We start from the raw sequence: 17,051 nt of genomic DNA on the forward strand, positions 1-17,051 counted from the left end.
CAGCTTCAGGGCTTCTATGAAGGTCAGATGATAAAATATGTGTGGAGCTCCCGGCACAGTACCTGACATGTAGCAAGTGCTCAGACTGCATTAATTATTACTCTTATTACTTCTATTATTATTTCTGAGCTTTATCCTCTGTAGTTTATTTTGCTGGTCATTGTCTTGTTTGACCTTCCACATCCCTGCCAGGGAATTGAGGCAAATATGACTGTGTCCATCTTACAGCTAAAAACACTGAGCTGCAGAAACATCAAATCACCTGCCCAAGATTGCTCCTGACCACCAAGTGGCACAGTTGAACCCAGAAACTTTTGGAGTTCACCATGGAAGCAAGGGCACAAGGTCATTCCAGGCAAGGGCACAACACTGCCAAGGCCCAGAGACCTGAAGATCCATGACTCGTTCAGATGATCTGTGGCCTGAGCATTTCTCTGGGGCTGGAATGACAAGAGTCAAGACCAGGGGTTGTTAGAGGGGCAGCTAGGTGGCATCCAATAAACCCTTGAAAGGATTCTGTTCATGGCACTCAGAAAAACTACCCCAGGCAGGGGTGGAGAGTGGTGTGAGGCTAAGGCTGCTGGTAGGGATGCCAGGAAAAGTGGTCCAGAAAGGTCCTCCCAGAGGGCCAGCCTCAACCCTATACCCCATCACTTCTGAGGATGGCAAGCTTTCTTCTTTCCCATCTTATTTCTGATCATTAGGAACTAAACTTGCCCTCCAGGAGAAGCTGTGTGAATCATCCCTGAGTCAGAAATTGCTCCCCTGTCTCAGAAATCCTGGCACACCCTCAGATTTCCTTTGTTGTCTCCGACCCTTTGAACATCAAAACTTCTACTAGCTTCTTTCCATCGCCCTCAGAACCACATCTGAGCTTTAAGATGGAAATACCTCCTTCCTCAGACTTTTGAGGCCTTGTGCTTTCTTGGGAAAATATTCTCCTTGGCCAACTATGTACATTCTGTGACATAGTTGGGTGCTGAAACCACCCAAGCAGATCTTAATTTTATATTTTATGAGACCTCTTTGAAAGTAGGTTGATACTGCAGTTAACATTTGAATTATTAAGCTTTAAGATGGAAATACCTCCTTCCTCAGACTTTTTTTTTTTTTTTTTAATTTTTTTTTATTTATTTATGATAGTCACAGAGAGAGAGAGAGAGAGAGAGGCAGAGACACAGGCAGAGGGAGAAGCAGGCTCCATGCACCGGGAGCCCGACGTGGGATTCGATCCCGGGTCTCCAGGATCGCGCCCTGGGCCAAAGGCAGGCGCCAAACCGCTGCGCCACCCAGGGATCCCCCTTCCTCAGACTTTTGAGGCCTTGTGCTTTCTTGGGAAAATATTCTCCTTGGCCAACTATGTATGTTCTACTGAAACCACCCAAGCATATCTTAATTTTATATTTTATGAGACCTCTTTGAAAGTAAGTTAATACTGCAGTTAACATTTGAATTATTAAGCTGAGGATGGGGACTTGTGGAGCGGAATTGCTGGAAGTTTATGGTATATTTCTGAATGTATAAACTGTCGAGAGAAAAACAAATCTCCCTAGTGCCTCTGAAGTGGTTCAGGAGGAAAGAGCAAAAAAGGTTTTCCTGGCAGGCTGGTCTTCCTAAATAAATAAGCCACACTTCACCTAATTAGAAACCCCAGGTCCTCAGTGTACCCCATTCCTAAGCTGAGGTGGCTGTGATGCTGCCTTACCCCAGAGAGCCCCAGTAACCCTCAAAGGCAGGAAGGAGCTGCTTAAATGTATTTCCCATAAGTCTTAGAACTTGAGGGACTCCAGGAAGCAGAGAGCCAACCTTTGAACTCAGATCTCCTGGCTCCAAACCCAGGGCTCCATTGAATATTCCAATATTCCAATGAGCCTTAAAGTCCCCAAGTCAAGCCACACTCTGAGAGTGGGTTCTGGCCAAGCCAGGGGTGCCATGCCAAAAGGTGCGGAATACTCTGGAGGTGACTTTGCAGGATGCTAAGATGGGGAAGTGGGGTGGGCTGTAGTTCTGATATGTGAAATGGCAAGGGCCTATGTGTTGAATTCAGCAACTGTTTTGGTTGTTTTGTTTTGTTTTTGCAAACTCATCTCTGAGAGAAGAGCTTAAAGCAAATAATCCCAAATAGGGAATTTGGATTTTTAACAGAGCTATTAATCCCTACATCATACCTTGACACCCTGCATTGGGCATGTACACACACACCACACACATACACCATACTCACACACCACACACACACAACTGCTCATGCAGACACACACAACTGCATATACACACACACCATACACATACAATTGCACACACCACACACACATACACATACCACACCACACACAGACCATGCATATATATACACATCTACACACATACACACACTACACACATACACTGCACTCACACTCCACACACACAACCGCCTATGCACACACACACAACTGCATATACACACACCATACACATCCAAGTGCATACACCACACACATACACATACCACATCACACACACCATGCACACATATACATACATCTACATGCATGCATATACCACACACGTACATGGCACTCACATACCAGACACATACACCAAACAGACAACGGCATATACACACACTTAAAAATGTCACATAAAAACATTTCAAATGATTCATTTGATGTTACAGGTATTTTATTACTAAAGACCTCTGAAAGTCCCCCCAAACAACCCAACAACCATAGCATAGTAAACTGCAGCATCTGCAATATGATGATGTTTCTAGGAGTGCATTGGAAAACAACTTTCTGCTGAGTGGTCATCTCTGGTGGCCTAGCCTGGTCCTCCTCACCCCCGAAAGGCAGGCACTGGCAGGGAGCCACCATACACATACAATTGCACAGACCACACGCACACTACACTCATACACCTGCATACACACCACACACATACAACTGCATACACTTACCATACACATACCACTCCATATACCACACATATATACACACACACACACAATGCGCTGCTGAGCCTGGGAAGGTCCCTAAGGAGTCTGCTTTCCAGGAGTATATCTCCCCAGGGGGTCTCAACCTATCCTGCTCTGTTGTCCTAGGCAGTCACACTGACCTGCCTTCTCAGCCACTGGGGAAGATCTCATGGCTCTGCTACATCATGTTCCTCAGGAGGCCTAGCACTGAGAAGCTCCTGGGGAGGGAGACCTTTAGATCACAATTGTGGAGGCCAGAGTTCCGCCCCATCTGGCCTCCCATTGGCAACACCCTACACACACAAGCACAGAATTATTCATTTAGTCATTCCATATTCATTGGTTACCCCGTAGTAGGACACAAAGATAAGTGAGACAGACACATCCCACCCCCTACCCCCTTAAACTCTAAATCAATGGTCAACCAGTTCCCTAGTTAACCAAAGATCTCCAGTGCTGATGGAGTCAGGCAAGGCTATGGGGAGAGCCTGTGCTGTGGGCTCAGAGCTGAGAACACTAGGACCAAATCCTAGGTGGGCCATTTACTAGCAGCGTGACCTCATCTCTCTGGGCCTCCCCTGCACACAGCTGTGAAGTAAGAATACTCAGCTGGCCTCTCAGGGAACTGTGGGGGTACAACCAGACCATGCATGTGACAAGCCCAGGAAAGAAGGGGGCAGAGTTAACATTCAAATGGTGGCCAGTGCTACTGCTGTTAAGCTGGCTGGTGGTTCATCCGGTTTTCAGGGTGGTTCCCTGCCAGTGCCTGCCTTTGCGGGGTGAGGAGGACCAAGCTAGGCCACCAGAGACGACCACTCAGCAGAAAGTTGTTTTCCAATGCACTCCTAGAAACATCATCATATTGCAGATGCTGCAGTTTACTATGCTACAGTTGTTGGGTTGTTTGGGGGGACTTTCAGAGGTCTTTAGTAATAAAATACCTGTAACATCAAATGAATCATTTGAAATGTTTTTAAATGGCATTAAGTACATTCACATTGTGTGACCATCCCCACCATCCATCCCAGAATTTTTCATCTTTCCAAACTGAAACTCTGTCCCATCAGACACTAACTCCCCATTCCCTGCCCCCCCCCCATGACCAGCCCCTGGTACCCATCATCCTACTTTCTATTTTTATGAATGTGGCTTTTCTAGGTACATGATACAGGTGGAATTATACAGTGTCTGTCCTTTTGTGACTGGTTTATTTCACTTATAATGCCATCAGGGTTTATCCATGTTGTCACATATGTTAGAATTTCCTTCCACTTTAAGGCTGGAAATATTCCTCACATGTATAGAACACACGTCCCTTTACCCATTCATTTGCCAATGGACATTTGGATTGTGCTCCCACCTCTTGACTTTTGTGAGTAATGCTGCAATGAGCATAGATATACAAATATCTTTTTAAGTTCCTGCTTCCAATTCTTTTGGGTATATACCCAGAAGTGGGATGCTGGATTATATGGTAATTCCATGTTTAATTTGTTGAGGAACCACCACACTATTCTCCACAGCAGCTGCACCATGTTACCTTCCCACCCACAGCACAAAGTGTAGTGATATCTTCACCCCCTCACCAATGCTTGTTTTCTGTTTTGCTTTTTATAATTATTTTTTAAAGATTTTATTTACTTATCTCAGAAAGAGTAAGCATGAGCAGGGGGAGAGTCAGAGGGAGAAGCAGCCTCCCCACTGGGCAGGGAGCCCAGTGCAGGTCTCAATCTCAGGACCCTGAGATCATGACCTGAGCCAAAAGCAGACACTCAACCAGGTGAGCCGCCCAGGCGCCCCTCTTTTGCTTTTTATAGTAGCCATCCTAATGAGTGTGAGGTGGTACAGGCTAGTTACCCCTTTTTTTAAAGTTGACTGTACACCCAGCATGGAGCCCAATTTGGGGAATGAACTCATGACCCTGAAATCAAGACCTGAGCTGAGATCAAGAGTTGGATGCTTAACCAACTGAGCCATACAGGCACCCCTAGCTGCGCTTGTTTCATCTTATTTTTGCAGATGTTATTTATAACTTGTGGCTCTTCTGATCATCATCATTCCTTGCTCTTCGCTCTATTTACCTCCAGCACCCCAAACAGGAACATGAACTGTCCTCTCAAAATTATGCCTGGTGGCTGCATCCCACGTTCCCAAAGGGCTAAGTACCTCACAGGGAAATGTGCTGGATGAAGCTCTGCACTGGGAGCGGAGGGGCCTGGGGACAGCCCCAGGCCTGCCCCTCCACAGGTCTGTGACCACGAACAAGTCACTTCCCTTCTGCTTGCTTCCTGTCCATTAAAACTGAAACAATACTGATGCCTTAATTCCCTTACAGAATCAGAGCCCTAGAGATAGAAAGGCTCTTGGAAAGTCTACAGCAATAGCAAAACCTCTGGGTTTGTCAAGATTAAAAAAAACAAAAACAAAAACAAAACAAAACAGAAGAGAATAGGGGCGGGCCCCTGCTTCTTAGTAATGCACGTAGGCAATCTCGGAGCTCAAGTTCATGGAAACAAATTGAATTACGTAGGAGGCAGCTCTGCCATTTGCAACCATGGATTGTTTGAAATCCTTTTAGAAGAAAATTAAAATATTTCACAGAGGATAATAAAATGCCGGGTATTCTGAAGGCATAACTGCTCAGCCCTCTTGTGCTAGTAAGTAATTAGGCATTTTTATTTAAGTCCTCCATGTTGTCATTTTCTTTCATTAATGGAAAGGGGAGAAAAACTATTGTGGAAAAGAAATAAAATTCTGGAAATCACCGGAAGGTTAATTATAAAAATGTAGGAAAAATTAAAAGTAAGTAAATAGGGATGCCTGGGTGGCTCAGTAGGTTGAGTGTCCAACCCTTGATTTCGGCTCAGGTCGTGATCTTGGGGTTGTGCTCAGTGGGGAGTCTGCGTAGGATTCTCTCTCTCTCCCTCACCTTCTGCCCCTCCCCCTGCATGTACACTTGCACTCTCACTCTAGTAAATAAACAAACTTTTTTTTAAAAAAAATAGAAGTAAATAAATACATAGTTTCTTAAAGCACAACATAACACCATACTACAGAGACAAAGGGAAGTGCTTCAAATTTATTTTTGCAAACATGAGAAATGGGAAGCTGTACCAAAAGTTTCTTTGCTCCCAAATCTAATACCACCAAAGAACTCAGGAGTGGGGAGCCTTCCAAGGCCAGTGGTGCTGGAGACATAGTTCTGTATGGCATGGGAACAGGCCAGAGCTATGTCCAATCCCTGTCCTGTTGCCTACACAGCTGGTCTATGCCAGAATCTTCCTGACCCCATCTTCTGCCTGTCTGGGAAGTCCTTTTGAGCAGTATGATGGAAGCTGAGGGTGAGGATGCAGAGTTCTGGACAAGGCTGGTCTGAGACCCACAAAAAGCCACTAATAGAAGGGGGCTCTTGGGGGTTGGTAGCCCAGACATGTTTGTAGGTAGATATTCCTCTTCTAAATCTCTCTAGGGTTTGGGTTTATCTGCAGTGACTTTTGCCATTCCCAAAGCCACCTCCACCCGAGATGCTGCATTGTAATTTTATGCAAGGAGATGTGCACATGTGCGGGGGTACAGGTGGGACGTGAGTTCACCTGCCAATATGAACCTCCCACAACCTCCGGCTAATCCTGCCATTAGCTCATATGGAGGTGTCTTGTTCTTGCCTGTTAATCTGTGCCTCTCCCACCACTCTGGTCTGCATGGAACCATCCAGCCAACAATTAGTAAATGCCTACTGTGTACTGGGCTGATCCTGAGAACCTAGAGAGGAAAAGAATACAATAACTGTTTACTCAGAGGGGAGTAAGCAATATTCAAAGACCCAGAGATATTTGAGCTGGCACTTAAAAAAGCAAGGAGGAATTTGCCTGGCACGGAAGGAGGGAAGGAACAGCAGAGGCAAAAGCACAGAAGCATGAAACAGCTCACGTTCAAGCCATCACCAAGGAAGTGAGAGTTGCTAGAGCAGAGGTGGTCAGTGATTTCACTGGGACCCCAAGGGTGAGGGTGAGGTTGCGTTCATGCAGCCCAGCAGCTGGCAGAGGACCAAATCAGTGAGTGGAAAGAAGGAAAAGAGGAAAAGTAAACAGCGGCTTAGTCATAGAATGGAATCAATCGAGCAGTAAGAAAGAACTAGTGCCATAAACACAGGTGATTCTCAAAATGTACTTACATTTGAATAAACAAGGCTTAGAAGAATATTACAGTCTCCTTACATGGGGTTTTCAACATGCAAAGCAGCACTGCACATACACACATGCGTACATAAGGTTAAACTACTTGGAATCTACCATTTTGACTTACAAAAATAGCAGTTTCATGTGGCTGAACCTAAATTGAGATCACAAGGGACAGTCCATCCATAGCATGGACTACTATTCACCAAGGAAAAAGGACAAGCTATTGACACACACAACGACTTGCCTGGACCTTGAGGAGATTATGCCGAGTGAAAAGAAGCTAGTCTTCAAAGGTTTCACATACCATATGATTCCATTTATATAACAGGCTTGAAATGACAATGTAAAGATAGAGAACAGATTAGTGGTAGTCAGGACCTGGGAAGGGGTGGAAAAGAAGGTGACATCAAAAGGGTGGTGGGGACACCTGGGTGGCTCAGGGATTAAGCATCTGCCTTTGGCTCAGGTCATGATCCCAGGGTCCTGGGGTCGAGTCCCACATCAGTCTCCCCACAGGGAGCCTGCTTCTCCCTCTGCCTCTGCTTCTCTCTGTGTGTCTCTCATGAATAAATAAATAAAATCTTAAAAATAAAATAAGAGGGATGGCATAGGGATAGGATCCTTGTCATGGATCTCCTTGGTGATGGTCACAGGAATGCACACATGATGCCATTGCATAGAACTAAACACATACACACACACAAGTGCATGTAAAATTGGTGAACTCTGAGGAAGGTGGGTTTGATTACAGCAATGTCAGTATCTTGGCTGCGACGTTGTACTGTAGTCTTACACTGGTGAGCACTAGGGGAAACTGGATGAAGAGTGTATGCCATCTCTCTTTACTATTTCTTATTGCATGTGAATCTAGAGCTATCTCAAAATAAAAATTTAAAATACATACCAGGTAGGGGCACTTGGGTGGGTGGTTCAGTTGGCTAAGAACCCGACTCTTAGTTTCAGCTCAGGTCATGATCTCAGGGTCCTGGGATAGAGCCCTGCACCCAGCTCCACACTGGCCATAGAGCCTGCTTAAGATTCTCTATCTCCCTTTCCCTCTGTGCCTCCCCATTTCACACTCATACAAGTGCTCTCTCTCTCTGTCAAATAAATAAAATCTTAAAAAATATTTTTTTTAACAAATGGGGTAATAATACCACTTTTAAGATAGAGGTTCTTTCTGGGGCAAGAGATGGACTCTGCAGACAGGGAGGGATACATGGGGGGGGCACACCTGTATCTGCCATGTTCTCCTCAAGAAAGAAAAATCTGAAGCAAACATGGCATCATGCTCAGGTTCTACAAAGCTGAATGGAGGGTACACAGGTGTTTCTTTTCTTATTCTCAATCCTGCTTGTATGTTTGAACAAGTTTATAATTTTTAAAAAGCTGACCTTGCTCCTTTCATCCAGAGCCAGGACTGGGTCCGGGCTGAAGAGGGCTGAGGGTGCAGGTGGTGGGACAGGGGGGCACACAGGGCTCACTGAGGAGGTGGGGGACACAGAGGCAACCCCGGCCTCTCTCCACAGCCCCCAGAGAAGGAGGGTGCCCTGCCTCGGCAGGTGGGCAACAAGACGGAGTGCGGCCTGCTGGGCTTCGTGCTGGACCTGAAGCAAGACTATGAGCCCGTGCGCAGCCAGATGCCGGAGGAGAAGCTGTACAAGGTGTACACCTTCAACTCCGTGCGCAAGTCCATGAGCACGGTCATCAAGCTGCCCGACGAGAGCTTCCGCATGTACAGCAAGGGCGCCTCTGAGATCGTGCTCAAGAAGTAAGAGGCGCCGGCGTGGGTGGGGGGCAGGGAGCAGGGGACCACAGCGTCGTGGGGACCACCACGTCGAGCGGGCTGTCCCGCAGGCTGGGCTGGAGGGCCGTCTGGCACCCTGGGGTGCAGGGAGGGGCCCCTGCCCAATGTCACGCTGGCAGGACCACCTCCGCGTGCTTTCTCCAGTTTCCCCTTTAAAATTTCTACAAAGAGCCCTCCCCCTACTCCTCCCTACATCACCGGATCATCAGGAAGTGCCACCTTGTCACTGTTAAAGCTCCCTTATTTCACTTCCCTCAGCGCAGAGTTGGTTGACTGTAGCGATGTTCATTGTTAGCTAGTGCTCTCTGGCCCCAGGTGCCAGAGATAAGCCTGGAGAGCTAGGCAAGTCACTCCCAGTCTCAGGACCTCAGTTTCCCCACTCATACCTTGAGGGGATTGGTGTAGCCCAGTGGTTCTCAACTCTGACTCCACATTGGGATCACCCCAGGAAGCTTTTAAAAAACCACTGATACAGGGCACCTGGGTGGCTCAGACCCTTAAGCATCTGACTCTTGATTTCAGCTCAGGTCATGATCTCAGGGTTATGAGATTGAGCCCTGCGTTGGGCTCTGCACTGGGCATGGAGCCTGTTCAAGATTCTCCTTCTGCCCCTGCGCCACTCCCTCTCTAAAAGAATATACTAAAAATCAATTGGAACCTCTGAGGTAGAGCTCACACGTGGGTTTTTATCTATTCTGTGTTCCCCCCAAGCCATTCTAATGTGCCAGTAAGGCCCAGAACCACTAGCCTAGGTTTCATGCCCTTTGAAAATCATTTTAGCTGTGAAACTATTTTTTCAGATTGAAATCTTGTGAATATAAGACAGATCAAAGTATATGTGATGTGCTCTTGCTGAATGGACTGGGGCAGATATTGCAAGAAGGCTGCCTGATTTCTTTTTGGCTGGTCCTGATTTCATTCCTGCCTGGGGCCCAGGGGCCTGGACCAGCCCTGAAGCATTGTGGGAGATGAACTGGACGGACCCTGGATGACCAACCACGGCCAGCTGGGCATCACTGGGGAGGGGGAGGTGAGCTCGAGCTGGTCAGAGGGAGGACCCTTGGGCCCTTGGCTGGACCTCACCTATCTCCCTCCCATTGGCTCCCAGGTGTTGCAAAATCCTCAACGGGGCAGGGGATCCCCGGGTCTTCCGGCCCCGTGACCGGGACGAGATGGTGAAGAAGGTGATCGAGCCCATGGCCTGCGATGGGCTCCGCACCATCTGTGTGGCCTACCGTGACTTCCCCAGCAGCCCTGAGCCCGACTGGGACAATGAGAATGACATCCTCAATGACCTAACCTGCATCTGCGTGGTGGGCATCGAGGACCCTGTGCGGCCCGAGGTAAGCCGCCTCCCAGCAGGCTTGGAGAGGCTGGGATCCCAGCTTGCTGACTAGCTAGCATAAGTTGCCTCACCTCTCTGAGCCTGTTTCCCTGTAGTGTCCACAGGGTTTTCTCCTTACCTAAGCATTCAGATTCATAAGACCAACGTAGGCCGCACTTGGCATTGATCTGCTCAGGACATGGGGTAGCGCCCCACACCCTGCCAGTAGGTGCTGCTTTGCCATGGGGGCAGTTCATCCACCCAACCATCCAGAAACCCCCGAAGGGACAAGCATAGGGTCTCCCCTGCCTTAGAAGCCTCCTGCCCCCCAGGAGTCAAGATCTCCTATAACACAGCCATAGGCCTGGATTCCAGGATCCCCACAAAGGAGACACCCAGAAACAAAGGCCACCAGTATTCAGGAAAACCCCAAGTTAGGATTCTGTCCATTAAGACCCAGTTTCCCAATCAGTTAACCCTGGTAGGCTCGCACAGCGACATAGCCGACAGTCTCCCTTTATCAGGTTTCCAGGGGCACAGAGCTAGAAAGTCAACCCAAGGTCAGATTCTCAAGCAGAAGAGAAGGGGATGACAGCACCCCTCCCTGTAAGGACCCAGGAAGATGATGTAGTAAGTGCACCTACTGTGTGCTCGGCCCCCATAGGTCTTCAGCCTCCTTTCGCTGCATCTGCACCTGGTGGGGGGCCAGAATTCAGTGCTGGGGACTTGCAGGGCTCTGTGCTCTGTCAGCCTGCCCTGCACAGATGGGCCCGTGTGGTCAGTCAAAAGAGGGGGCTGCCTCGAATCTCCAGCACATCGCTGTGGGCAGGCAGAGCGAATCCTCACCCTGGGGGGCCCTAGAGGGCAAAGCCCAGCACACAGGACAAGGCACAGAGAGGCTGGCCTCCATGTCACCGGAGGACCAACACGGCAGCTGGGTGTTGATTCCCAGGCCAGCCCGAGCTGGACCCAAATTGGCCTCGGCTGTGGAAGGCGGTGACTGTATCTCTCAGGGCCACCTTCCTCCACCAGAGGCGACATCGCTGTTCCCCACTTGCCCTGACACTGTTCCCCGGGGGGCCTCTTGCTGTTCCCTGATCCTCTTGGAGCCTCCATGTTTCCCTTCTTTCAAGTGAAAGGAGGTAGACAAGGTGTTTTCCGAATTCCCAGCCCTGATGTTCTGAGAGTCTGTGTTCCAAAGACCAAGTGAAACTCGAATGTCACTGACATGGATTTTCATGTTTTAGCAGCAAGGAAAGGCGATGCCAAGAGTGTGAGCTCAGGCATCAGACAGACCTAGGATCCTGGGTCCCAGCATTACTAGCTATGTGGCCTTGGGCCAGTTACATAACCTCCCTGAGCCTCTGTTTTCTCATCTGTAGAGTGGGGATAGGAAAAGTATTCTCCACACATACACACCCCCAGCTACTATGAGGTGTCAAATCACACACACACAAGCAACAGGCAGAGTCTGTCTGGCATGAGGTAGGTGGTTCCTGAATGTGGGTCCCCTCCTTTCATGTCTCTTCCCAGTAGATTCAAAACTCTGGGTCTAGTGACACATAACAGCCCCTAACACAGAGCCCAGCCTCTGGAAGGTGCTCGATTAAGTGTGTAATGAATGAATGAGAACGAAAGGGACTTGAACACCCATCTTCTAATACCATGCCTGGTACTTATCTCACACACGTCTACCACCCATAGGCCTCCTCACTCCCACCCAGAGCCTAAAAGCAGCAAAGGCAAACTGTGTCCCAGGTGCTCGGCCATATGTCTTTTCCTGCAGACTGCGTCTCTCCCTGGACTGACAGGCCATTTATCAGCCTTCCCTGGGATGCCCAGTCATTACCAGGCGCTAATGGGTTCAGGCTTCCCATGACCGGTTATCTCCCGGTCTAGTCTCCACACAGCAGACAAGGCCAGCCTGCAGCTTCCCTGTCCTTCCCATTCCAAGAGCTCCTAGCCCATCCCCCTAACTCCGAAGCATCCCTGAGATGGGGTGGGAAGTGATATCAGACACATACCCTTTTTTTTTGTCATGACCTGTACTAATAACAGATGTATTTTATATCATGACTCAGTAAACACACACAGTTAACCAAAATAAGGATATCAGAAAGTAATGTGATGCACTTGGAAGTATTTTCTATTTCTTTCTTTTTTGTAATGCTAATTACCACCCACTAAACTGATTTGACAATCCACTAAAGGGGTATGATTCTAGGTTTGAGCTGCTGCTGACCTGGACCAAATGCTTCCCCACACCCTCAGTGAGGCCAGTGATGGGACAGTGATGTTCCTTCCCAAAGTCTCGCACTAAGTGGCTGAGCAAATCCAGATTAGAACAGGTTTTCTGCCTTCCTGCCCTAGGCCCTTCTCCTGGGTGCTGCAGAAATGGAAGGGCAAGTGGTTCTAAGTCAGGAGGGTTAGGAGAGTCTAAGCTGGGTCCCGGCATATTCTGTTCATAGCATGATCATCCAAAGAAGCTGGCTTCAGGCTCAGACTCTGGGAAGGGACAGCTGTCCCACCCATCTTGCAGACATCTACATTGGAGAAAGGGGGCCTAGATCCAAGCCCCAACTCTGCCACTAACAAGCCACTTCCCCTCTCTGTGCCTCCATTTCCTCATCTGTAAAATGGGAGGTTGGCCTAGAAGCCCTGCCAAGCTCCAGCATTCTGAGACGACCAGCTGGAGGGCTTACCCTGATACTTTTCTTTGCTTCCATCAAGTTAGTACACCCTTGTTGGTGACCTCCTCTCTCCCCCAGACTCTCCTCCAGGATGTAGATTTCGATGTTTATGAGCTGTTTTGGGGAGCAGTGACTTACTAGAGTGACACAGCAGAGTTAAGGGATAAGGACTTGAATCCAGCTCCTGCCACTCCTTCACAGAAGACCTCAGGTGCATCCCTTTCTCCGGTCTCCGTTTCCCCATCTGAACAATTAGAGTTGGACATTCCCAAGTAAGGGACACAGCACAGTTGCTGGTGATGCTAACTTGAAAGCATAAAAGCTCTGACCTGTTGACTCAGCATTTCCCAATGGGGTGGGGATGGCTTTTGATTTATTTGGCTTTTAGGCTAGGTGATTTATACACATGGAGCTAAACTCAAATGGTTCAATAGCGCAGACAGTGAAGCAGCCTCTCATGCTGGTTCCCGCCTCACAGGCAGCCACCGTCACCAGCTCCTTGGGTGACTAGGCCAGTGTCTGTGCCTGTGGTTTGGGGCAGGCTCTCCCAGGCAACCCTGAGGCTGATCGGACCAGAAACCTCAGCCTGGGCCACCTCTAGGGTCCTACGAACATTTTCAGATTCCTTTTGCAGATGTCACTGGAACATAAACTCTGCCTCCCTCAGTTTTCGCATCTGTCAAGGGGACAAATCATGTTGCCTTCTCCCCTTGAGAAGACAGAAGACAGAACAGATCAAAACAGGCTTGTCGATCACCCCCCAGACACATGTAACATGCTGCCTCGGGTACATTTTCCGATACTGATTGAAGCCACAGCAGATAAAGCCATCAGGAGAGCAGCAGTCTGGGATTTGCCCGGTTATCCGGGGGTGTTGGGAGCCCTTGGAGTCACAGACAACGGGTGTCACCAGAAACAACAGATGTTTAAAAGCCTTTATTTAATGAAAACAGGAAGCACCCATTTTCTGGCTGTTTTTCCTCAGTGAGAAAAATCTTGGATAATTTTAGCAAAAGAAGGAATTTTTTTTTAATTTTACAGTTATTTTGTCTACATGGAAAGTGTATTTCAGCCAGATCGGTGCTTCTGTGGCTTAAGTCTTAATCATCTCTGGATCCTCGGTGCCCAGAAGAGTTCGATGTTCAGTAGCTGTTTGTCAAACAAATGAACCAGTCCCTTTGGCAAGGAAATGCTGAATGTGGTTTAAGGAAGCACCCCATTGGGTTGGAGGAATCCTGAATCGCTTCATGAGTAGAAGGCATTGCACAGGAGAGAGGGAGAGATTTGTGACACACAGATTAAAAGGGGGAGAGTGGAGCACCTGGGGACTCAGTGGTTGAGCGTCTGCCTTTGGCTCAAGGTGTGATCCCAGCGTCCTGGGATCAAGTCCTGCCTCAGGCTCCCTGTATGGAGCCTGTTTCTCCCTCTGCCTGTGTCTCTGACTCTCTGTGTGTGTCTCTCATGAATAAATAAAATCTTTAGGAAAAAATAAAACTCATCCCCCTTTTACAAATGAGGAAGCCAACACTCGGTTGGGTCCCCAGGACAAAGCTCAACCCTGCCTTTCAGTTCCTGATCCCCCTCTCCCAGAGGCAGAGAAGCCTCCACCACACAGAGGAAACTGTGGGAGCAAGCCACTGATTCCAGCACCTTCTGAGTGCAGGCGCTTCTCTAGTTCATGGCCACCAGCTCCTGCCCCTCATCCTCCTCAGCCTCAGCCCCTCCAGAACACCTGCCACACTTTCCGCAACCCCCTTTGCACCTTCTCTGCCAGTGCATCTCAGGGAACAGTTCTCTCTGGCCCGGGCCATGAAGTGGTCATCTGTGTAGTCCCAGCCAGGGCGCCGTGCCAGGCACCAGAGCCTCAGTTAGTGTTGGCTGAACAAAAGCAGCTCAAATATCCCCTTCTCCAAGAAGCTTTCGCATATTTCTTCTCTCCATCTACTTCCTTCTGAAGGAATGGCACCCTCCTCTGTGCTCCCAGAGCTCTTTGTACAGAGATCTTTACCAAAGACCCTGCCTCCTGCAAGAGTACAAGTCAGGCCCAGAACAACTGCTCTCATCTGAAAAAAAGAATGATATGATAGACTCGTTCCACTATAGAGTGGTCAGCCTTAGAAGGAGTGAGCACCCCATCGTCAGAGGCATGCAAGCAGAGGCTGGCTGGCCATCTGTTGGATGCCTAACAGGAATCTCGGCAATGAACAGAGAGTCAGAGTCATGATCTGAAGCCCCTTCCAACTCCAAGACCTCAAGCGTCTTTCAGTCAAACATAACCTGAATTATTGCTTTGAAGGGGAGCCAGATAAGGCATATAGAGCCAACAGAGCAGTGGCTCTTTCCTTTCCTCTTGGGTCAGGAGACACCAAGGGACCGCCGTCCAGGTTACAGCTGTTGTGAGGACATCAATAAATTATGTAGCAGGATGTTGGACATTCCACATCCCCACTCCCTCTGGCTCTGTAGAAAGAGGTCATGTTTACCTATGCAAGCAGGCACAAGGCAGAGGCCTTGCTCACGTGGCCCCAAGCCCTGAGAGGGCACCAGAAGGCTCTTCCCCAAGCCCTGGAAACACACCCAGAGGAGATCTCTGGTCAGCTTACCCTGCTCTAGCCCTTGTGACGGGGAGATCACTACCTGTCACCACAGAGCTGGTCTCATACAATTCTAGTAGCCAGAGAGGCCTCCTGACCTTGGCCTGGAACCTGCCTCTTCACGACATTTGTTCCTTGCTCTACCACAAGATGGCTGTGCTCAGGAGTCTTGTTTTTCTCTACAAGCAGCAGGGGGGAGCCCCTGAAGGAGTATGACACCCGGGCTGAACTTCAGGCAGGTCGCTGGCGGTCAGGTGGAGGAACGATAGAAGAGGGGTAAGGCCAGAGGCAGGGAGATTGGGTAAGGTCTGGGCAGTGACCCCACCTTGGAATGGTGGTGCTCTGTGCAGCTGCTGTGGGGGTGGACAGAGGCTAAATATTTTCAAGATCAAGCCTTGTGTTTAAAATTCCTAAGGGTGGGAAGGGGACCAGCGGTCAGGAGCTGCCCACAGCCAGGTTTTGAACCAATGTTCTAACCCTTTGTATTAGTTTGCTGGGGCCGCCATAACAAGTTACACAGGCTGGGTGGGCGGTGCGGGGGACGGGGCTCAAACAACAGGACTGGACCGTCTCACAGTTCTGGAGGCTGCAAGTCCAAGGTCATGGTGTTGGCAGGGTTGGTTTCTTCTGAGGGCCCTGGGGAAGAATCTGCTTCAGACCTTCACCCCTCCCCCATTCCCACCCTCAAGTTTATGGGAGTTCGCTGGAAATCTTCAGCCCTCCTTGGCTTCCGGCAGCAGCACCCAATCTCTGCCTTCATCATCACCTGACAGTCTCCCTGTGTGCGTGTCTGGGTCCAAATTCTCCCGTCGGATAAAAGCCCCAGTCACGGTGGTTAAGGGCCACTGACCTTGACTTTGGGGGGCGGAGTGCAAGTTCAGTCCCTCTCAGCCGTGGCTTGGCAGAGTGGGGATGGAAGTGAGCTCCCAGGAACTATGATGTGTGTAAAGAATGAGAGTTAGACTCAGCCTCTCCAAGCGTGAGATTCTAAAGTGCTTTGGTCTTTTAGTACAACTGGATTTTCTGCCCTTGACATGTCCTCTTCCACTCAAAGACGTTTTGCAGCAACCAGCAAGTATTACCATATTATTTTATCATCTGTCACTGCCCATGGGTAAGAATCACTTGTTCAGTTGATCTATGTTTTGTGTAAAGGGCTGCAGCAGCTCCAGGCTGATTTCTGCATCCTAATTGCGGGGCAAATAAATCCACAGCTCTGCCTAGGAGCAGGGACTGGGGAAGGGGATGGTGCTTACCCCACTTCTGACTGGCTGGGTCTACTCTGGCCTCATTGGCCCAGACATCAGTCTATCATTACAGTCAGAGAGGGCAGGAGGTAGTCCTTACTCTCTCATGGAAATGTCCTATTTTACATGAAGTATAATCATTTGTATTTATTCTAAGCCAGTGTCACATTCTGTAAATGCAGTGTTCCCAAATGCAATGCGCCCCCCCCCAAAAAAAAAAACCCTGAAAATACAGGAACATATTTATCTATC

General features: G+C 48.8%; 1 protein-coding gene across 11 annotated transcripts in view; it reads left to right on the plus strand.

The window, feature by feature from the left end:
- ATP2B2 (ATPase plasma membrane Ca2+ transporting 2) overlaps nt 1-17,051 on the plus strand; it is a 372,053-nt gene that overhangs the window by 330,762 nt on the left and 24,240 nt on the right. For all 11 annotated transcript variants that reach the window (XM_072785140.1, XM_072785138.1, XM_072785142.1 and 8 more), the window contains 2 exons: nt 8,667-8,908; nt 10,053-10,287. In XM_072785140.1, coding sequence (XP_072641241.1) covers nt 8,667-8,908; nt 10,053-10,287 — 477 coding nt within the window. The remainder of the gene's footprint in view (nt 1-8,666; nt 8,909-10,052; nt 10,288-17,051) is intronic.

Source organism: Canis lupus, chromosome 19, assembly GCF_048164855.1.
Source record: "Canis lupus baileyi chromosome 19, mCanLup2.hap1, whole genome shotgun sequence".
NCBI classification, from domain to species: domain Eukaryota; kingdom Metazoa; phylum Chordata; class Mammalia; order Carnivora; family Canidae; genus Canis; species Canis lupus.